This window comes from Chiloscyllium plagiosum, unplaced genomic scaffold, assembly GCF_037043375.1.
Source record: "Chiloscyllium plagiosum isolate Xiang-an unplaced genomic scaffold, Cpla_swu_hap1 HiC_scaffold_7, whole genome shotgun sequence".
Classification (NCBI taxonomy): Eukaryota; Metazoa; Chordata; class Chondrichthyes; order Orectolobiformes; family Hemiscylliidae; genus Chiloscyllium; species Chiloscyllium plagiosum.
The window spans coordinates 20,236,670-20,259,691 of NW_028270145.1; the positions used below are offsets into that span (position 1 = coordinate 20,236,670).

General features: G+C 43.7%; 1 protein-coding gene across 1 annotated transcript; it reads right to left on the reverse strand.

Moving 5' to 3' along the window:
- Window positions 1-804: 804 nt before the first annotated feature.
- asb1 (ankyrin repeat and SOCS box containing 1) lies at window positions 805-22,710 on the reverse strand. The gene is made up of 4 exons (XM_043693116.2): window positions 22,348-22,710; window positions 13,549-13,851; window positions 8,377-8,762; window positions 805-1,700 (listed from the first exon to the last, which is right to left on the reverse strand). Exons 1-4 carry the CDS (start codon window positions 22,596-22,598, stop codon window positions 1,567-1,569), a joined length of 1,074 nt encoding a protein of 357 aa, XP_043549051.1. The 5' UTR covers window positions 22,599-22,710; the 3' UTR covers window positions 805-1,566.
- Between the last annotated feature and the right edge of the window lie 312 nt (window positions 22,711-23,022).

Consider the following 23,022-nt stretch of genomic DNA (forward strand, 5'->3'; position numbering starts at 1 on the left):
GCTCTTTGCAGTATCCAGCGCTTTCAGCTGCTTTTTGGATATCACACAGTGAACTGAATTGGCTGAAGATGGTCATCTGCAATACCTCAGGTAGCTGCCAAGATGAATCAACTGCACTCTGGCTGACTTCAACCTTATCTTTTGTAAATAATGCGCTGGCCTCCCCATCATCAAGGACACATATTTGTGGTGCCACCTTCTACTGGTTTCTAAAAACACAAACTAGGAGCAGGGGTAGGCCATTCGATATCGGCCTCTGCAATTCACAGAATTCTTAGCGTAGAAGCAGGCTAATTGGTCCATTGAGTCGACACCAACCCTCTGAAGAGCATCCCATCCAGATCCATCCCTGTACCCTATCCCTGTAACCCTGCTTTCCTCATGGCTAATCCACCTAACCTACACATCCCTGGACACTATGGATAGTTTAGCATGGTCAATCCACCTAACCTACACATCCTTGGACTGCGGGAGAAAACCAGAGGAAACCCACGCAGCCACAGGTAGAACGTGCAAAGTCCTCACAGACAGTTACCCGAGGGTAGCATCATACCCCGGTCTCTGGTGATGTGAGGCAGCAGTGCTAACCACTAAGCCATCATGCCTCCCTCATTCAATATGACAGCTGATCCTCTGTCGCAATGTTATATTCATTTTTCTCCATACCCACTGATGTGCTTAAAATCTAAACAACGTGTGCATCTCTTATTTGAATATATTCAGTGACTTAGCCTCCACAGCCTTCTGTAGCAAAGAAATACAGAGTTTAATTATCCCGAGTGAAGAAATGCTTCATCTCAGTCCTAGGCAACCTTTTGAATGTAATGTAAAGGGGCAGCTGGAGTGTCCTTAAATGGGGTGACTGGGGAATATCAAATATTGGTTCGAGAAAACAAGTCATATTTCTGCTCACCAAGTAAAGCCACACCATCTTAAATGTTGAGGAAATTGTTGCGGAGTGAACTGGGAATAATCCAACCCTGCAACTCTATCAGATTACGTCTAATGCCATTCAAACTCTCAAGTAAAGACTGCTTTCACAGCCTCTGTACAGTCAGCAAAGTGAAGGAACCCACTGAAACACACAGAGGATCCTGAATACCGTCGACAAGTAATCCAAGTGAAAACTTTGGAGGGCATCAAATGCAACGAATGAAAAGTTTGAATGACATACACAATTTTACCCCTGAGATTGAATTAATGCATTAAATTCACCTGGAGGGTGGTGGATGTTATGCATCCTCGTGACCAAAGTACATTTTTTTAAATGCAGACGCCTTTTAAAAAGGTACGGACACGGTTTTATATTTGATCTCTGCGGTTTCTGTGTGTTTTGCAAATAGGACCCCACGAAATACAGATTTTATTCACTGGGTAAGTCTTTTTGAGTTACATGGAGCAGGAAGAGGAAGGAAAGCAAAGAAAATGAACTCACTTTCCAAGACAGGTTGCAACAGTTGTGTGTGGCAGAAACAAGAATTGCCCGCGATTCACCAGACGGCAGATTGGTGTAGTGAGGCTTCAGTCCAACAGGGATCACGCAGGGCAGGGAGACGTGATTCTCCCTCAGGTGTCCTCATGTAACAGGAAGATTTTGACAGTGTCTGGAATTGGCAGCGTCTGGATCATATGAAGACGGAACTTCCCCAGTGCTCTCCGAATAACTATACGGCAGGAAGAGGTCAGTGTCCTGGGAGTACCTGTTTGGAAAGCAATATCCTTTAAATGAGCAATAATGCCAGACTTCTCTACTGTGTAGAATCTCTAAAAAGCTAAAGCCCAATGTCTTCGCAGGAAATAAATCAACTTTTGTTGGCCAAATTTAAGATATGAATATTGTAAGCTAGAATTCACAGCATGTGTGAAAGCAGGAAATATTCCTTCATTCTCTGCACTAAGTCAAAAAAAAAAGGAGTGCGTTTTCATTGAGAGCTGAAATGTTGCCATGACTCCCAAAGTGTTCCAGACCCACGCAAGTGTCAGGATTTGCTTTATTTGATCGATTTGGAAATCTTTGCTCATGGCACAACTCTGCACACTTTCCAATTTAGATATCAATTAAAGACCAATCCAAACAAGTTCAAGACTAAGACTATATTTTTTATGTACACTCTATACATGTTTATGTACTAATTACAATCATTTGCCCCATTCCTGAAGCTGAGAGGGAGTCAAAATTTCAATTTACTTCATGAAAACGATGAAAATTATTTGACCTTTCTTATGTGACAGATGATTACAGTCATTCCTCTTTCCTTCCAAAATTCTTTGGAAGGGCTTTTTCATTACGACTGGGCAAAATATCTTAAAAGTAAAAGGTTCCAGACATTGGAATTGTGATTTCGTTTGAAAGGTTCTGACAGACGCAAGAACTCAATCAATTATTTTCAGCAACAATGCTGCCCAAAACCCACCTTGTGTTAGTGTTACGCACCTTACCTAAAGACGGGCAAATGCTACCAAACATACAGCAATCCGCTTGTAGTCAGAAAGTCAAGAATTACAGGCTCCATTTCAGAGATGCTGCCACACAATCAAGGTTGGCACTTTTGTAGAGAACTGAGGGAGCTCGACACTGCCACCGATGCTGTCCTTTCGGCGAGAAGGAAAACCTGAGCTTTTATATGCCCTCTCTGATGGGACAATGCAATGAGCAGGAGAGTTCTCCTTGAGCATCCAGGTTTATCCCTCGAATAAAATCGCTAACTACAACATCAGGTTGTTGTCATATTGCTGTTTGCAGTATTGGCTGTTTTATTTCCAACACCGCAACAATGACTACACTACTCTAGTAAGCACGGGCTGTAAAGTACTGGGAACATCCTGAGATTATGAAAGGTGCTGTATAAATGCAAGCATTTTCTTCTTGGGAAGTCTTAAAATTACAGCTACGTCACTTAGTTGTGAACTAAAATAACACAGGTTGGCAAAAGCCTAGAGCTTTCCATTCCAAAAGGCTTTGGATGTTGAGTCAACTGAAATGTTCAAGGTTTAGACAGATGCGTTGATATCAACACAAGGAAAATGGAGATACAGACCATACATGTAAATACTATACCTATCTAAAGTTAAAAATCACATAACACCAGGCTATAGACCAACAGGTTTATTTGGAAATACTAACTTTCAGAGCCCTGCTCTTTCATCATGCTCTGAAAGCCAAATAAACCTGCTGAACTATAACCTGGTGTTGTGTGACTTTTAACTTTGTCCACCCCAGTCCAACACCAGCACCTCCACATCAAGGATACAGATCATACTGGTAAATAATGATACAAGCCAGCCAGGTAAATGGGGATACAGGCCAACTAGTTAAATGTTACAGCTCAGGGATTAACTGGAAGTAGCAGAGCAACAACTGATGAAATCCATTCGTGACCTGGAAGAAAAAAAATATTCGACATGTACTTCAATAACTGAAGCAACTGGAAAAGGGCTAGGAGTATTATTAGACTTCACATTCAGCTAGGTTCCTTTTTAAATTTTAACTTTTAGCAGAACAGATTTCTGCCTTTTATAAATCTTTCCATCAACTCCCATTAAAAGTTAATGTCCAACTCTCATAATTGCCCGACAGCAGTCATCAAAGCCATCAGTGTCTTGATCCCATAACAATCTGTGACAAGAAATTATGGTCAAATGATCTAGGGTTTTCAGAGGACAGTTTAGGAATATTTTCAAGTATGTCATTGACAGCAATCAAAACGCATGGCACTCAAAGATCATCTGTTCATTACACACACATTTCAAGGGACTTACTGCTCATGCAGGAGTAAAACACACAGCAGCATCTGATGGATAAGTTTAATTGTGTTGTCCAAAATTCTCATCACTGTAATTAGCTTTGTTTCAAACTATGAGCTAGAACATCCTTGCTCAAAAGGTTCAATTCCAGCAGTGTAAAACAAGACCTATATTGGGAAAAGGAAGAAAACTTTCCTAGGGTGAGATTGGATAGTGTTCATTAGGCATGCCAATCCTCAACTTGCAATATTACCTATCAAAGTTGTGACCATCTTTGACCTGGAAGCAGTGCAATAAGATAGATATAATGTCTTTAAAACAGTTTTAAGAATATTTGAATGGAACTTCTTAGAGTTTCAATCCATTGTAATTGCAATTTTCTTGAATAAGTAGAACCACTGGTCAATGTAACCTTGTGATCTTTCAACTCAAAGCAGTACCAATAGAAAGGATGTTAATACATGGAAGCTATAAAGGTAGTCACATAGGAGAGCTGCAGCAGAGGGGCGAACAAAGAATGGACATTTACAAGGAGCCCGTTGTGTCCTAAATAGTTAAGCAGGACACAAAGGTATGTGGAATTAGAGCAGAGGTGAAGCATCTTTACTGCTTCAGTTTTGACTGAGCCAACTTGCCTGTTTAACATTTAAAAGGGTTCAGCTGAAGGGTTTTCTTGGGAATCTGTACCCTCTAACTGTCTCAGGAGGTTCTGCAGCCATATACAGTTCAGGTCACATGCTGGTTCCTAATGGTTACGGAAGATGCAGCTTTGTTGTATCAATTTTAAAATGGGATTTATCTTTTTAGCTGAAGTATCATTTACCTGGTAACTCATGTTAACTATGTATTGGCTCGGATTCATGTTACAGTTAAAATTTAGAAAAAATGAAATCTTGCTGGTAATTTCTTCACGGTGAGGGGAGTGGAGGCCCTTTGGTACATTTACCTATTTTTATTTATGGTTTGCCCACAATTGATGCTCAACCTTAGCCTATGAACTCAGAGACTGGAATGGGTTCTCTGAAACTTCCTAGCATTCTAACTATTTGCTGTGCTTTATTTTATTGCAAAATGAGGCATAATGGCTCCATGACCAGCCCGACCAAATTGCTGTTGCAACTGTCCCAACGCAGTATGAATGCTTGGTTTGCCGGCTCCAATATGTTCCTCAGTATCTGGTACTTTGAGCTGCTAACTAATCTTCAGAAGCTTTTGAAGGCAGCTAATGTGGAAATGGTCGTCATGAGGCTGACACAACAGAGAGTGCAGGCTATTACTGCAAGGTCTTTCAGCTTGGTCAGCAGACTTCCACCTCTCCAACCCCAGGTGGATGGTCAAAATCTGCCCAGAGGCCATGCTTGCTTTGGCAATTCTTACATATATATCTCATTGTCAAAATAGACAGCTTGGAAAAATTGTTGTGCCAATTGCCTGCCATCAATTAAGAGCTTTAGGTGCTTAATGAATGCCCAAATAAAAATAGGTCTCATCCCATCACTGGTATTAAATCAGCTATAAGAGGACACCCAGGGAGGATAACAAATAAACACTGGAACAGAGGACATAGAAAGAGCAGTAGGCCATTCAGACTATTGAGCCTGCTCTGCCATTCAATACAATCACAGCTAATTGAACACTCAATTCCTTTTTCCCAGCCCATTCTCATTATCCTGCACACCATTGGTAAATCAGTAATCTATCAATCTTTAGCTTAAACATACTCAAAGAATGAGATCCCACGGCCCACTGAGGTAGAGAATTCCAAAGGTTTGCAATATTCTGAAACTGCACCCCTGGTTCTAAACAACAAGCAGGAGAAACATTTTAGCTACACTCACCCTAGCTATTCCTGTAAGTTCAAACAAGATCACCTCTCATTCTTTGAAACTCTGTCATTTTATGACAACCTATTCACAATCACAATTCGGCTAATTTAATTCCACATTTTTAAAACTCAAATTTCACTACATCCCAGGGTGGGACTCAAACCCATGTCCTCAAACATTAGCCTGGGGCTCTAGATTGCTAAGACAACTCAATTTATAAAGCACACTGTTACTGTAGAATATATGGATACAGTACATTAAGTTATAGCAATGGTTTTATTATGCCACATTGTTTATGGGGTAATAGATCATAGTGTATATCTACTCCATGTTTTCTCATTGACCACTGCAACGATGATACAAACTGTCTCTCTTAGCTTAATCCTCTGCTTTTTCCTGTGCAAAGTCACTGGCTTACTTATCCTTCCTGTCTTCCTGATAAAGATGTGCCGATTGTTAAACAATCAGGTTTACTTAAGCTGTACAAACTGTTACTATAAACAAAATCAGCAAACATTCTAATATATCACTGACCACTGCCACATTAAAGGAGAGGAAGCTCACAACCATGATTGCTCATCCTGTGACACTACTGTGGGTCACAACCAAATTCTCTTCACACCTCAAGGCCACGTTTAAACATTGATCAGTACAAGTTCAAATAGCAACTCAGACCAGCAATCGGCATTGCCTTTCCTTTTGAGGTGTCTTCTTGCACCATACAAAAACTATAATATTGTAGGTGGTAGATAGAATCACGAAGTTAGATTATTATTTCAGTGAATAATGCCTCAAATAAAGTAGAACAGTGATGTGTATACCGTCTGCGTTGTTTCTATTTGTGTGTGTTTTTACATTGATTCTGTGGACCTCTTGATCAATTGGAATATTTGATCAGTCAGCACACTCCTGGTCTCATAGGTCCTGGTTAATAAAAAGTTTGCTGTCTTTATTCTTACAATGACTCGGTGGGTAGCACTCGTATTGAATTGAGGTTGTGGATTCGATGCAGAGATCTAGGCCTACACCAGGGTATAAGCAGGACCGAGTGAATGCTGCACTGTCAGAGATTCTATCTTTCAGACAAGTTGAAAATCGTACAACATCGGATTATAGTGTTCTTCTACAAAATCTCACCCTGGGATCTTTAATGCACAATTCGGGCCTTGATTTAGATGTCTTATCTGAAAGATGATGTGGCGGCGCTGGTGTTGGACTGGGGTTAAAAATACAAAGTTAAAAATCACAACACCAGGTTATAGTCCAACAGGTTTATTTGGAAGCACTCGCTTTTGGAGCGCAGGTCCTTCATCAGTTGGCTGTGTTGAAAGAGCAGCATTCCTAAAGCTAGTGTTTCCAAATAAACTTGTTGGACTATAATCCGATGTTGTACGATTTTCAACTTGTCTGAAAGATAGAATCTCTGACAGTGCAGCATTCACTCGGTCCTGCTTATACCCTGGTGTAGGCCTAGATCTCTGCATCGAATCCACAACCTCAATTCAATACGAGTGCTACCCACCGAGTCATTGTAAGAATAAAGACAGCAAACTTTTTATTAACCAGGACCTATGAGACCAGGAGTGTGCTGACTGATCAAATATTCCAATTGATCAAGAGGTCCACAGAATCAATGTAAAAACACACACAAATAGAAACAACGCAGACGGTATACACATCACTGTTCTACTTTATTTGAGGCATTATTCACTGAAATAATAATCTAACTTTGTCTTAAATAAAATTTACTGACAGCCTTCTCACTCGCATCCTCAACTGACTGCTCTAACATCATGAAAGTACAGTTAACTTCTGGTATAGGAGATATATAATTTTTGCTGGTTTATCAAGAATGCTGGTTCATAAGGTGCAGGTTAAAACAAAGTTTGCTGTATATGTTTAATTGTCTATCCGAGGGATAGTTAGCTTAGTTGGCTGGACAGCTAGCAAGTAGTTCTGAATAACACCAACAGCACAGGTTCAGTATTTGCTCCAACTAAGATTCACTCAAGGGTCTGGTCTCCACCCCCTGCCCCAGAGCGTGGGCACTGGTAAATCCACACTGACAAAGACCATCAAGCACACAGCCCAGGACAGAGCATCAATGGACAACAGCCAAGGATCAGGCAGACCATTCACGAGTTATTTTTACATAGAAAATATCCTTGTGTTGCATGGAAATTTGTGGAGGTTCTACAACTTGGGGGGGGGGGGGGGAAGCACCAATGAAACATGAAGATTGAAAATCTCCGATCTACTGTGCACAACTTCATAGAACCCCTATAATGTGGAAGCAGGCCATTCAGTCCATCGAGTCCACACTCGACCTCCAAAGAGCATCCCACCTAGACCCACCCATCCCTGTAACTCTGCATCTCCCATGGCCAATCCACCTAACCTACACGTCTTTGGATTGTGGGAGGAAACTAGAGCACCTGGAGGAAACCCAGACACGGGGAGATTGTGCAAACTCCACACAGACAGTTGCCTGAGACTGGAATCAAACTTGGGTCCCTAGCACTGTGAGGCATCAGCGCTAACCACTGATTCACGTTGCAATTTTCTTGAAAGAGAAAACAATAAGCAAAAACCTGGTAACCTATCATAAAGCAGTTGCTAAGCATACAGGTAGTGAGATAACAATTGACAAGGTATTATTAATGGAGGTATTGTTACGGTTAAGTTTAATAAATATGTATTTCATTAGCCACAAACTACATCTATGCTTTTGGTTAATAAAAGTTACATTCAGAAATGTTGCTGAGTCAGGAAATAAAGCTGAAACCCTGCTTTGTTGCAATGTTACCTTTAGCAGCCCTGAAGATCTGCAAGGCCTCTTCATTCACCTTCATCCGTCCCATTGTTTCTGCATCCAAACCCTCCCAATTAACCAGGTTCAAGTTAGCACCGAAGTCAATCAAAAGTTTTACAAACTGTGCGTCGCAGCCGTGACGTAGAACAGCATCGAGAACACAGACCGGCGATCCACGGGGAAAGGCCGTCACGTCTACCTGGCCCCAGTAGTTATAATCGGGGTTCGCCCCAGCTTTCAGCAACAACTTGAAACACTGGAGATGCTGATAGGCAGAACTGATGTAGAGAGGACACACGCCCAGTGATGTGAATCTCCTGGCAGCAGGCATTGAGACACGACTAGATACATGATGATTAACATCGACATCCGCACCGTGTCTGAAACATAAATGTAAACTGTGAAACGAACCATTCACTCATTCTGAAGTTGAATCTCAATGACATGCATGTCCACGGTGTAAATGCTTGAGTATGATGTGGGAAAATGGTGAACTTGTCCATTTTCTCAGGAAGGATAGAACAGCAGCACACTATTTCAATGGAGAGCAATTGCCTTACTCTTGAGGTGCATAAGGATGGATACCTTGCAACATGAATCACAAAATGTTACAGTGGAGGCACAGCAAGTGATCAGGAAGACAAAGGAAATGGAATATAAAAGCAAGGGTGTTTTATAACAGCTGTATAACATGCTGCTGAGGACACATCCATACCATTGTGTACAGTTTTGATCTCCTTATCTAAGGAAGAATGTAAATGCATTATAACCAGTTCAGAGAAGGTTCACTCGATTGATACATGGGACAGGCACCTTATTTTATGAGGAAAGACTGGAATCTGGGCCTGCAACCATTGCAGTTTGGAAGAATGAGAGGTAATCTTATCGAGACATACAAGGATCCAAGGGGGCTGAACAGAAAATAAGCTGACAAGATGTTTTGCCTTGTGAGGAAACTATATCTCGGGGACAGAGATTAAAAATAAAAGGTTTAAGATGGAGGTAACAAGGATTTTGCTCTCTCAGAGGGTCATGTTGTGAGGAGGGGTTGGTGGGAAAAACGGAATTCAGGCCACGATCTTGTTAAATGGTGGCGCAGACTAGACTGGCCTATTCCTGCTCCTAATTTGTATGTTGGTATTTATACATGAGATGGGATTGCAGCAAGTACAGCAGAGAATGCTAAATGGATGATTTAACAGAAATGTGCAACATCATGATATAGTAAAAAGGAGAGATTACTTCCACTGACAGGAAGGTCAGTAACCAAAGAACACGGATTTAAAACCATGAATCTAATTGGCAAAAGATCACGGGCAAAATGGATTTTTTTTTTCTCATGTTTGTTCAGATCTGAGATTTTACTTCTCATAGATGCAATGGAAGCAGATTAAAAATCTCACTTGCAAAAGAAAATTGGGTAAATACTCAACGAAGAAACATTTGTGGCATAATGACAGGGTGCGTGTAACTAAATGTATAGTTCTTTTTAAACAGCCAGCCCAGGCATAATAGGCTGTATGGTTTTCTTCAGTGCTGCTTCATTCTCTGTGATACAGTGTTAAACCACACAAAGAAAATTCCTGTCCTCCTGACACAGTGGTTTGAATGGTCTCAGTATTTTAGCTAGAAATAAGTGAAGGCGAGAAAGAGTCATTGTTCAAGATTTCCATTTGCATTCGTATCTGAATTAATTCTGCTGCAAGTGTGCAGCGTATGCACATTTGGTGGATTGTGTCTCTCACTGTTCACCATCAGGCTGAGGGATTAAGCATATCAGGAATGGAGGATCTGAGGTCTACAATACAATGGTCTCTATAACATGCAGGAGAGCTTGCAGTGAGAAGACTCAGGTGGGTGGGGGAAGAGGAAAAAATCATATAACACACCACAAAATAAAAATGAAAACATTATGAACGGACATGGAGCAGAGGGATCCTTAGAAAATAGACAACAGAGGATCTGGATCAGCGCAAGCTTGGAGGACCAAGGGCCCTAAGGGCCTGTTCCTGTGCTGTAATTTCCTTTATTCTTTGTAATATTAACAAATCCAAATCAGTCTATGAGGCAAACCTATGAAGCACTTGAGGTCAACATTCTACACTGAAGGTCAGAGTCACAGAGATGTACAGCATGGAAACAGACCCTTCGGTCCAACCCGTCCATGCCGACCAGATATCCTAACCCAATCTAGTCCCACCTGCCAGCACCCGGCCCATATCCCTCCAAACCCTTCTTATTCATATACCCATCCAAATGCCTCTTAAATGTTGCAATTGTACCAGCCTCCACCACACCCTCTGGCAGAGAGTATTCATAGCACAAGCTGATAACGGAATTATAGCATGGTCTGCACAGCAAGAGGTCTTTCGATACATCTTGTCTCCGTAAACTCTCTGCAGGAGCAATCCTCCTGGTGCCATTCCCCAAGCTTCATCATTTAAAATAATGCCCTGATTCCCTTGTGAAGGCCTCCACCAAACTCTCAGACAGTTCATTCCAGATCCTCGGTCCTCATTGCATGAAAACACTTCTCATTTTTTTTAAAAACCAAATTATCTTAAATCTGCGCATTATTATTCTCAATCCTCCCAGCAATGTAAACAGTTGTCCCCTCTCTCTACTCTGTCCAGATCCCTCAGGATTTTGAACACCTCTGTCAAATCTCCCCTCAAACTTTTCTGAGAAATCCTCTCCAATTTATCTCTATAACTAAAGTACCTCAACCCTGGAATCGTTTCTGAACTCTCGTCAACCCCTTCACATCCTAACTAAAGTGCTGCACCCACAAGTGAGCACAACTGAGGCCAAACTAGTGTTTTATAAAAGTTTTACATAACCTCCTCTCTCCTGAACTCCATGCTCCTACTAATAATGCCTTGACTGCTGCACGCTTTATTTATGTTGTAAAGTCGCGATAGTCCCAGAGGCTGCTCTCTCTCATTAGAGAGAGATGACTGCTGGTGAGTTCAACCTGAAGGTCACTATTCCTCAGGAAAGGTACAGGTTGAAAAGTCAAGACCTTCATGGTAGCCCAAATTAATCAGACTCTCAACAAATATCTATGGGGGACTAGCAAGGTACCATAGAGGACAGGCACTAATTATTTTCTAATATCCCACACCAGGGCAGGCTTTCCTTCCTTAACATTAGAACTGGGCCATTCAGTATCTCATTTTCTGCTTGGGGGGCCCTGCAGTGTTAAGAACTCATTATTGAGTTCAATAATGATGGAACCTGAACACCTACGTCTTTTACCCACACCCAGGCTCTGCATTCACATGGGCAGCTTTCAGCACAGCTTAACCCACTTACGCTTTCCTGTTATCAGCCTGGCTTACTATCATCAATCCCTTTGCCTGACTCTCATTCTCTTTCTCTGTAGGCTCACTCTTCATCTATCTGCTCACTCCCTCTTCTCTGCATCCCCACCCTCAACCCAAACGCCTGTCCTCAATGTACATAACAGTTTTTCCAAGCTACTATCAGTTCTGAAGAATGGTTTCTGGACTCGAAACATTAATTCTGCTCTCTCTCCACAGATTGGAATTAGATGAATTTAGGATACCTGGTTGGCATGGATGAGTGGTACCAAAGGGTCTGTTTCTGTACTGTATGACTCCACGCTGCCAGACCTGCTAAGTTTCTCCAGCAATTTGTTTTTGTTTCAGATGCCAGGAAACATTTCCTTACATAAAGGATAGAGGACATCCAGAACTCTCTCCACCATAAATCAGTTAAAGGGCAGGAGGTCAATTGAATACTTTTAATTGGTGATTGATAAGATTTTTTTTGTATGGTTAAGGGCGAGGTTAAGGGAGTTAAGACACATCAGCGACGTACCAAATCAACAGCAGAGCAGGTTTGAGGGGCAGAATGGCCTATTTTTCTTTTTATGGTCTTAGATAAGAGGGCAGAAAAAATCTATAAAACATATTTTTTTAAGTGAATAGTAGGGGGTTTTCATTGTCTTGATTGTACACTCAGCCAATGTATTTTGCAGCAGGGATCACTGATAAATGGTACAGAGAAGGGACCGTCCTTTTATCTGGGACATCTCAACCCATCCCAGAAAAGAAACAAGTGTTCACCGGGATTCAAACAGCTGACTCAAAACACACCGAAGACAGGGAAGGGAAATCTGCCTGGTGTATGATGGTGCGGTTCCACGACCACCCTCAGGTCAGATAGTGTAACCAACCCACAAATGGTATCCCACACCCCTGTTATTGTGTCCTACACCGAGCCTTCCCAAACTGAAAGTTTCCCAGGGTGCGATTCTGGTGGGGTGTGGCTTCTGAGCGCGGAGGGCTTGGACCGGCTTCTGAGGATTGCGAGGCCAGTTTTACATCCCTCGCACTTTTAGATTTAAAATTAGTTTGCATGGCCTGTGAAGCCTGACTGCCGCTGAGAGAAGATACCAGGCTGAGAGGGGAGACAGGTGCTCCCTCTTTCTTGGAGAAACCCCACCATTTCGTTGTCAACTTCCCCTGCCACTCAACCTCAGTCAAGAGGTAAAGTCCACTCTCTCCCCTCTACAACTCCCCCTGGCCAGTTGCCTCTGCCCTCCCCACCACCACTCCTACCCATCACCACACCCCCTCCCTGCCATCACCCTCCCCATCACCACAACCCTCCCCCCTACATCCCACCCCTCCCACTACATCCCACACCCTGACCGTACCCCGTCACCATCACTCTCCCTCCACCTCACACCCCCTCCCGCTCTTGCCTCGTCCGCCTCACACCTCGTTCCCACTCCCTCCCCACAAGCCCATTCCACTCCTTCCTCCTCCCCTTCACTACACCCCCACCCCACTCCATCCTGCTCCCTCTCACCACACCCCTTCCCATTCCTCCTCATCCTCACCACAACACCCTCCCCATCCCTCATTCTCACCACAGACCCCCCCATCCCTCCTCACCACACTCCCCTCGCCATTACCCCTCCACCTCAACACATCCCCTCCCCACTCCCTCCTCACCCCTCCGCATTTCTTCTCATTCACACCACAGACCCCTCCCCAGCCTGCCTCCTCCCCCTCACCAACCCCCTTCCCACTCCCTCACCACCCCCCTCTTCCTCACCACACTCTCCCCATTGCTCCTTCTCATCAACACACCCCTCCCCTCCTCCCCCCCCCCCCCCCCCCGCCGCCAACTTACTTGATGAGCTCTTTGAGGATGTCTGCTCGTCCCACTCGCGAGGCATGATAGACGGGCGTGCTGCGGTGGTGGGTACTTCCATTCGGGTCAGCCCCCGCCTGCACGAGAATCCTGGTGCAGTCCAAATGACCGTTCAGGACAGCCACATACAGCGCCGTCTGCCCCTTCACATCAACCAAGTCCACCTCAGCCCCTTGTTTGAGCAGGTAGTCCACGCAGTCAGCATGGCCAGCTGTAGCGGCAATCCGCAATGGCGTGCACGGTAACCAGCCGCAGCACCAGACCGATTTCTCATTGATTCGCCTGGAAAACAGAACAGTCCCTTTTTGAACACACCCCACCGAGTTTCCACTTGCTGAGATCGCTAAAGGACGTTGGTCGGTTTTTTTTTTTTGCTTCCCTTAGCATTCCTGTTAGACATTTGCTCAGTGAGTCTCTGCTCTTGTTGGCTTGTTACTCGTCAATAAAGTGTGCAAGGAAGGATGGGAAGAGGCATATAAGTCTAACAGCATGACCCATCCGGACAGGATGTAGCTGACATGCACAAACAACCCAATATCCTGACTCATAACCTCTTGCAAAAAGTAAAGCAAAAAATAAAAACCAAGGATTCTTGGATAAATTATGCTGAGAAATCTCATTGCTTTTAATTTTGGTTCCATCCACCTTCAGCTCTTCAATCCTCTTAAAAGATTGGACTCCTCCAATTCAGACCTTTTGAACATCCAGTATTCTAATGGATCTACCACTGTTGGCCATGCTTTCAAGTGCTCAGGCCCTAAACTCTGAAATCCCTCTCAAATCTCTTTCTTCATTTAAATTGCAACTTAAAATTTATATCTGATCAGTGCGCTACAGTATTGTGCTGGGAGTGTAACAGGCAGAGTGTTACAGTATTGGGCTGGCAGTGTATTACAGTATTGAGCAGGGAGTGTAATGTCTCCTGAAGTAGCTCCACGTTAAATATTAATTCTCCTGTGAGCACTTTGGGACGTTTTACTCTGTTGAAGATGCTAAATAATACAAATTAGTATTAGATTGTTGGCATAGAACTTGATTATTGCCGGGAAAAAAAAGGCATGCTGTCGACTCATCAGGACACACACAGGAATGCCAAATTCGAAAAGGAGGAACAACGTATATACACATGAGGATAAGGTGCTAATTGGTTGACAAATTGATTCTGATATTTTTTTTTTTAGGCATTGCTAAAATGCACTAGCAAACTAGTAATTCCCAAGCTTTTGGTTAATTCAACAAAAGGAGCAATGCCTGGACATATTCCTTTTGCCTGCAGAGGACAGGTCCCTACATATGAATACATACGTCAACACTGCCTCCTTTCTGCTCCCAATAATTTTCAGTTGATCTGAGGTTTGCACCTGACACTTAAGGTCTTCATCTCATTGGCAAGGCCACTCTGATTGCAAATCAAGGGGAAATTATGCATCGTACATGACTTGTTTTATCCTTATACCAAATGCTTCATGATGCTGTAACAGTGCTTGCGCTGAGCAGGAGGTCATTTAGTTTGAAGGATGTGGACTAGTAGTTGAGGTCCCTATGAGAATAGAAATGGAGTTGTAAAGTTGGTGAATTGTCACAGCTCGTAAGGAGTAGGCGACTGATAGTTCTGAGTAAGGCAGTGGGATGTGTTTTCTCAGCCTGATAACGCTGTTCAGTCAAAGCAGAGGCTGGAGACTTCACACTGAGGAGATGTAACCACCAGAAACCACTGCATTCATAGATGCTTATAACATCAGATCGTGTGCCGAGGTGATTCACAGAACTGTTATTCATCAAATCTGCAATCAAGCCAAATAATTAGGAATGGTCAGAAAAGAGGTAGATTTTTAAGCATTTTCTATTTAAGGAGAGATAGAGGTCAAGGAGAGGTTTATGAACAGACCTGCAGCATCTAGGGCCTGGATAGTTGTCATCATGGCCACCACCTGGGAGTCAAAGTAAATGGAGGATAGACAACAGAATTTGAGGAAAGCGCAATTTTGAGAAGGTTGCAGGATGGGGTGGGGTGGGGCACATGGTGGTCTCATTGGCGGGGAAAGGCTTGGTCACAAAGCAATTCATCCCAAACCTCTCCCCACCAGTGACCCTATTTTAAGCCTTAGGAATTGTCATGATCCCTCAGTGAGAACAGAGAGAGGGAGGGAGGGAGGGAGGGGGAGTACAGAGAACAGGGGAAGAGTCAGTAGGCACAAAGGTGATGGATCCATTACAGGTTAGAATACGAAGAACAGAACTTTGGACGAGGCTGCGTTTACACAGTGTGGGAAGTGGGAGAACTTGAAATTATCCTGTCCAAAGATGATAAAAAACACGGATGAGGCAACGACGTACTGGAGGTGGAAGGAGCCGGCTTCTGTGATAGGAAAGATTCAGAGTCAGAAGCTCAGCTCATGCACAAATAGGACATCAAACTTAAGAAACATGTGGCTCAATCTGACACAGTGGCAAGGGAAGGGATGAGTGTGAAAGAAATGGCTTTGTTGGAGCTCAGACAGGACATGAGGCAAGACACTAGAGAAACTGGAGACGGATGCAGATTCAAGGCTAGATCAGGGAAAAACATGAAATCAATAGGCCATTCAGACATTTATGTCTGTTCAGACATTCAATTAGATCGTGGCCAATCTGGACCTTCATTTCAGTTATTCAGCAAATTTCAGTCAACCTGGCTTAGTGGAGAAAGGAAATGAAGGGATGCGGCAGAGACAATGCAACAGCAGTTCTTAGGCTTAATGGCAAAGAAGTCCACAAGATTTTTGTTGGAGCTGAGAGTGGAAGGGGCAGAAGAGAAGGGTTTAAAGGGAAGTTTGATACTGGAGCCACACAACTAGAACAATACTAGAATGCAATGAGCATTTATGTGAGTGAAGAGCAAGGCCTCATGGGTGGTGCGATGGGGAACTCAAAACTGGAGAAGGTGCCATCATGGTCAGGTAGAGCGACCAAGGTAAGAATGAGGGTTACACTCCCATTGTGGTTGCTTGGGTGGGGCAGGTAATGGAACATGTAGCTGCATAGAGAGGTTTCAGGACAAAATAATATGTTATTGTCCACAGGCCAGGTTTCCATCAAAGTCATGACATCAACGCATTTATCCACAATAAGATCCAGGGTAGCTCACATACAAACATACATTCTCAAGCAAGAAGCGAAGTGCAGAAGGAGGAAAAGCCAGGACAGGTCAGAGAAAGTAACAAGGGAGGAGAACGGGGCAGTTTGGGTTGCAACTCACAACAAGGCCTCGATGGTCCCTTCAGAGAAAGCTGAGAGAGATACAGAGGGAAGCAACAGACTTTCATGCAAATTTAATATTGGATACAAGTCCAAGTTATTTACTAACAAAATTAGTGAAATGTGGTGTAGTTGTGTAGTCTTGTATATGAACAAGTTGCTCTACAATCAGGAAAACCCCAACTGCATTGACTCTCTGGTTCTTGAGCATATGTATTTGTAACAAACATGTTTAGTAGTTTATAACTGATATGTAGTTGACAGCATTTGTTGTCTTACAAGCCACAGACCATGAGAACAACAAACAACTCCACATCAATCAGTCTAGTGAATGATGACAGCAACAAGGATGACATCCCTTGCTAATAATGGTGCATTACCAGATACTTGTATCAAACTAACATTCCAGAATGCTATATAAGTGATTATTGTATAACTTGATGGGATTAATGAATTACCTCAGAATAAAAGGCAATCCTAGAAAATAGTGATTATAATATGATTACATTTTATATCTGGTTTGAGAAGGGAGAGGAGCGGGTCTACTATTTTAAAATTTAAAAAGGCAAATGTGTCTGCATGAAAACTAGAAAGAACTAGAATAATGTAGCCGATGGGTCAGTGAAGTAGCAGTGGCAGACTTTTACAGGGCTACTTCAGGATACTATGAATAAGTACAAGTACATTCTTACCAAAATTAAAGATTCCATGGGGAGGACTCACCTTCTATGGTTAACTAAAGGAGGTAAGGAGGACATAAAACTGAAGAAAAAAACATAACTGCACAAAGAATGGCAAGTTAAATGACTATTCAGAATACAAAGGACAGCATATAGTTTAATCAGGATTAATCAGTTAGAACAGGAGAGAAAGCTAGCTAGAAATGTAACAACAGATAGCAAGAGCTTCCACAGGTTTCAAAAAAAGTAAGCAAATTGAGTATTGGTCCTTTAAAGAGTATGAATGAGGAGTTAACAGTACATGGTAAAGAAATGTCATGAATAAATGTATTTTGTTTGTCTTCATAATAGTGATTATGAAGTAAATCCCACTAAAACCTAGAAATCGTGAGGTTGAAAGAAGAGAGAAACTTGGTTAAAAAAAAGTAATCACAAAGGAAATGGTACAGACTAAACTGATGGAACTGCAGGTTCCTGTCTCTGGGTCTTCATAGAGATGTACAGCATGGAAACACCCTTTGGTCCAACCCGTCCACGCTGACCAGATATCCTAACCCAATTTAGTCCCACCTGCCAGCACCTGGCCCATATCCCTCCAAACCCTTCCTATTCATATACCCATCCAAATGCCTCTTAAATGTTGCAATTGTACCAGTCTCCACCACATCCTCTGGCAGCTCATTCCATACCGTACCACTCTCTGCATGAAAAAGTTGCCCCTTAGGTCTCTTTTATATCTTTCCCCTCACCCTAAACCTATGCCCTATAGTTCTGGACTCCCCGACCCCAGGGAAAAGACTTTATCTGTTTATCCTATCCATGCCCCTCAATTTTGTAAACCTCTATAAGGTCACCCCTCAGCCTCCAACACTCCAGGGAAAACAACCCCAGCCTGTTCAGCATCTACCTATTACTCAGATCCTCCAACCCTAGCAACATCCTTCATCTTTGGACGCTAAAAGTAACAGCTAATGAGGTAGTAGTTGTATCGATGTTAATTTTCCAAAATTTGTTAATATTCTGGAAAGTTTCATTACAGCAGAAAATAATAATATAATCCCTCTATTCAAAAAGGAGACAGAAATTGGAACATTTGCAGTTAGCCTGACATCTACCACAGGGGAGCTGTTAGAATTGACCATTAAGGGAGCTTATAACTTGGCATATGGAAATACTCAAGGTAACTGGGAAGAGTCAGCAATGGTTTTGTGAATGGAAAATTGTGTTGAACCATTTTTTTGGAATTCTTTGAAGCAGTAACACAATGTGGATGAAGAGGAGCGAGCTGATGTACTGAATTGAATTTCCAGAAGGCATCTGATAAGGTGAATAGGAGCTCATGGCATAGGGAGTAACATGATTGGCTGGATGGCAGAAACTTGAGTCTGCAATAATGGACAGGATGTGGCAAACTGAGTCCTGCAGAGATCAGTGCTCAGCGTGGACCTAAGGAGGGAGTCGCGGAGGGAATCATCTCTGTGGAACGCAGATAGATGTGGGGAGGGAACTATATCTCTGGTGGTTGAGTCTGATGGTAAGTGGCAGAAACGGTGGAGGACGATGCATTGTGTCCCGAGATTGGTGGGGTGGAAGGTGAGGACGGTGGGGGGGGGGGGGGGGGGGGGTCTGTCCTTGTTACGATTGAAGGGGTGGAGTTCAAGGGCAGAGGTGTGGGAAGGGGAGGAGATGCACTGGAGGGCATTGGTGACCACAAGAAAGGGGAAATTGCAGTCCTTGAAGTAGGAGGCCATCTGGGATGTTCTGGTGTGGAATGGATTCTCTTGGGAGCAGACACGGCAGAGGATGCAGACAACATAGAAGTGTTACATGACTATAAACAAATCTGGCAGATGGAGTATAATAAAAGAGAAGATCTGAGGATGTTCAATTGGCAGGTGGGACAAAAAAGCTGAGTATTTGTTAAATGGTGAATGACTGTAGAATTCCAAGATGTAGCAGGATTGCAATGCTGTCATGTATGTGTCACATAAAAATAGTATGCAAGGCTAATGGGATGCAATCCTTAATTACTCTCAAATTCCATGCTCAAGTAAAGATGTCATCCTGCAGTATATAGGTATTGCAGAAACCACATTTCGAATACTGTGTACAGTTTTGATCTCCTTATTTAACAAAGGATGTAAATGCATTAGAGGCAGTTCACAGGAGGCTTACTGGATTGATTCCTGGAATGAACAGGTTGTCTTATGAGGAATGATTGGTGGAAACAAGCCTAGCTTGCACAGAGTTTGGAAAAGCAAGAAGCAATTTAACTGAAGAAATTGAAAGTTCTTGATAGGGTGGATGCGGAAGGGATTTTTTTCTCTAGGAGGTTGGTCCAGAACAAGGGGGATACTGTTCTAAAATTAGCAGCACCCCTTTAGGCAGATTTGAGGGGAGTTTTTTTTCCTCTCAGGAGCTGCACACCTCAAAACTCTCTGCCTTTGAAGGCAGTAGTGTCAGGGTCTTTGAATAATTTTAAGATGGAAGTGGATGGATTTTTATTAGATAAAGGAAGGGATGAATGTGAATATGGATTCAGAACACAAACAGGGCAGCCATTATCTTATTGAGTGGCGGAATAAACATGAAGGGCCGAATGACTTACTTCTGTTTGTAATTCATATGTCCATATCATTTTTTTTCCCCCACTGAATCTGATGGAAATATCAGATTAAACATTAAACCATGAAAGTGGATTTTCTTTCTAATGCTTGTCTGGATCCACAACTCGATGTCAGACAGTTCTGAAGAAGGGTCACCAGACCCGAAACACTAACTCTGCTTTCTATTCACAGATGTGATTTTCCAACAACTTCTGATTTTGTTTCTGATTTCCAGCATCCACACTTCGTTTTTTTTTATGTCAGGCTACAGTAAGTCCACATTCAGTCTACATGGCCTTTGTAAATAGTACCATATACTACATTAGCAAAAAGATCCTGCTTTACAAACTGTACTTATCATTGATTAGAATTATATCTGATGTTCTGCCACCTAATCTACAAAAGACATCAAAGGCCATGAGGAGGGCAAATTATGAGATTTACTAAAACTGATACCTGAGAAGATTTGAGTAATGAGGAAAGACTGGTTGGTTTGGTGCACAGTTGGAAACATTAGCTGCCCATCTTCTTACCTGTCATCCAGGCCAAGGGAGTAATTGGGAAGGGATCAGTAAAAATTGCTTCAAAAATGTAAAAAAAGCTAGTCTCTTAAAAAAAATGCATTAAAGAAAACAAAAGCCTTCCTCCAGACCAAAGGGGTAGCCATGGACACCCGTATGGGCCCCAGCTATGCCTCTTTGTTTGCTCCGTAGAACAGTCCATCTTCCGTAGTTACACCTAACCCCCCCCCCCAACCTCTTCCTCCGCTACATTGATGACTGCATTGGCGTCACCTCGTGCTCCTTTGGAGGTTGAGCAATTCATCAACTTCACCAACACATTCCACCCCGACCTTAAATTCACCTGGACCATCTCTGACACCTCCCACCCCTTCCTGGACCTCTGCATCTCCATTAATGACTGGACACTGACATTTTTTTTTTTTTACAAACCCACCAACTCCCACAGCTACCTGGGTTACACCTCTTCCCACCCTACCTCCTGCAAAAATGCCATCCTGTATTCCCAATTCCTCTGCCATATCTGCTCCCAGGAGGACCAGTTCCACCATTTAACACACCAGAAAGCCACCTCCTTTAGAGACACAATTTCCCTTCCCACGTGGTTAAAAATGCCCTCCAATGCATCTCATCCACATCCCGCACCTCCGCCCTCAGACCCCACCCCTTCAACCGTAACAAGGACAGACCCCCTGGTGCTCACCTTCCACCTTACCAACCTTCGCATAAACCAAATCATCCGCCGACATTTCCGCCACCTCCAAACAGACCCCACCACCAGGGATATATTTCCCCACCCATTTCCACCTTCCACAAAGACCATTCCCTCTGTGACTACCTGGTCAGGTCCACGCTCCCCTACAACCCAACCTCCCTTCCTGACACCGTCCCCTGCCACAGCAGGAATTGCAAAATCTGTACCCACGCCTCCTCCCTCACCTCCATCCAAGGCCCCAAAGGAGCCTTCCACATCCAAAGTTCTACCTACATATCCACCAATATCATTTATTGTATCCATTGCTCCCGATGCAGTCTCCTCTACATTGGGGAGAGTGGACGCCTCCTAGCAGAGCATTTTAGGGAACATCTCTGGGACACCTGCACCAATCAACCACCCTGTGGCCCAACACTTCAACTCCCCCTCCCACTCTGCCGAGGTCATGCAGGTCCTGGGCCTCCTCCACCACCGCTCCCTCACCACCCAACGCCTGGAGGAAGAATGCCTCATCTTCCGCCCTGGAACACTTCAACCCCAGGGCATCAATATGGATTTCACCAGTTTCCTCATTTCCCCTTTCCCCCACCTCACCTCACCCCAGCTCCAACCTTCCAGCTCAGCACCCATGACCTGTCCTATCTGCCTATCTTCTTTTCCACCTATCCACTCCATCCTCCTCTCTGACCCATCACCTCCATTCCCACCCCCATTCACCTATTGTACTCTATGCTACCTTCTCCCCACCCCCACCCTCCTCTCATTTATCTCTCCACCCTGCAGGCACCCTGCCTCTATTCCTGATGAAGGGCTTTTGCCCGAAACGTCGGTTTCCCTGCTCCTCGGATGCTGCCTGACCTGCTGTGCTTTTCCAGCACCACTCTAACCTAGAGTCTGGTTTCCAACATCTGCAGTCCTTGTTTTTACCCTTACATTTCTAATACCTTTGTCTTGCCCACTAATGTCGGCCAGGCCAGGAATGATGCGTGGAATATTATCAGCAACAACAGTGCCCTCACCTCCTGAAGTTGTCCTCTTGGAGGAGACTGGTGATGGTGTCCAGGTCGCCCACATAGGTGGCATCGTGCAGCCGGGTGTCCTCGCCCCCTTCCATGGGACTGTCACAGAATTGCTCCCGCAGCCACTCCTTGAGATCCCGGCCAGCCCTGGCTCCAGCCGCGGCAGCAGCTTCAGCCTCTTCCTGCTGCTGCTGCTGACATTCAGCGCCGCCGGGGAAGCGAATCCCGTCCACCGCATCCCGATCCGACATGCTAGCCGGCTTTCCCCCGCACTTATTGCCCGGAGAGGATTGCAGCCATTGCAAACTGAAGAAGAAAAAAAACTAATAATACAACAGGGCTACTTCCACACCCAGCACTGTCTTACTTTGCATTAACCCCGGTCCCAGGAACCTCCCATGTTGCTTGTGCATCCTGTCGAGTGGCTCAGCTCCTCTGTGGTCGAATACGGTGCCACTCAAGTCGGTACCGCTCCTCCTCCCCAGCAACGGAGCTAATGCACAATTCAAACCCATCGGCCTCGGCGAAGGTGCTGCTATTGCTTGCTGCAGGACATCAGAACCTGGAACTGATTGGAGCATCCCTTTGCAAATTTTTAGTAATCTATTACCAGACACCTCCAACAATTAAGCAACAGTGCTCAAATTCTGCATAATAAATTGTATTTTGAATTAC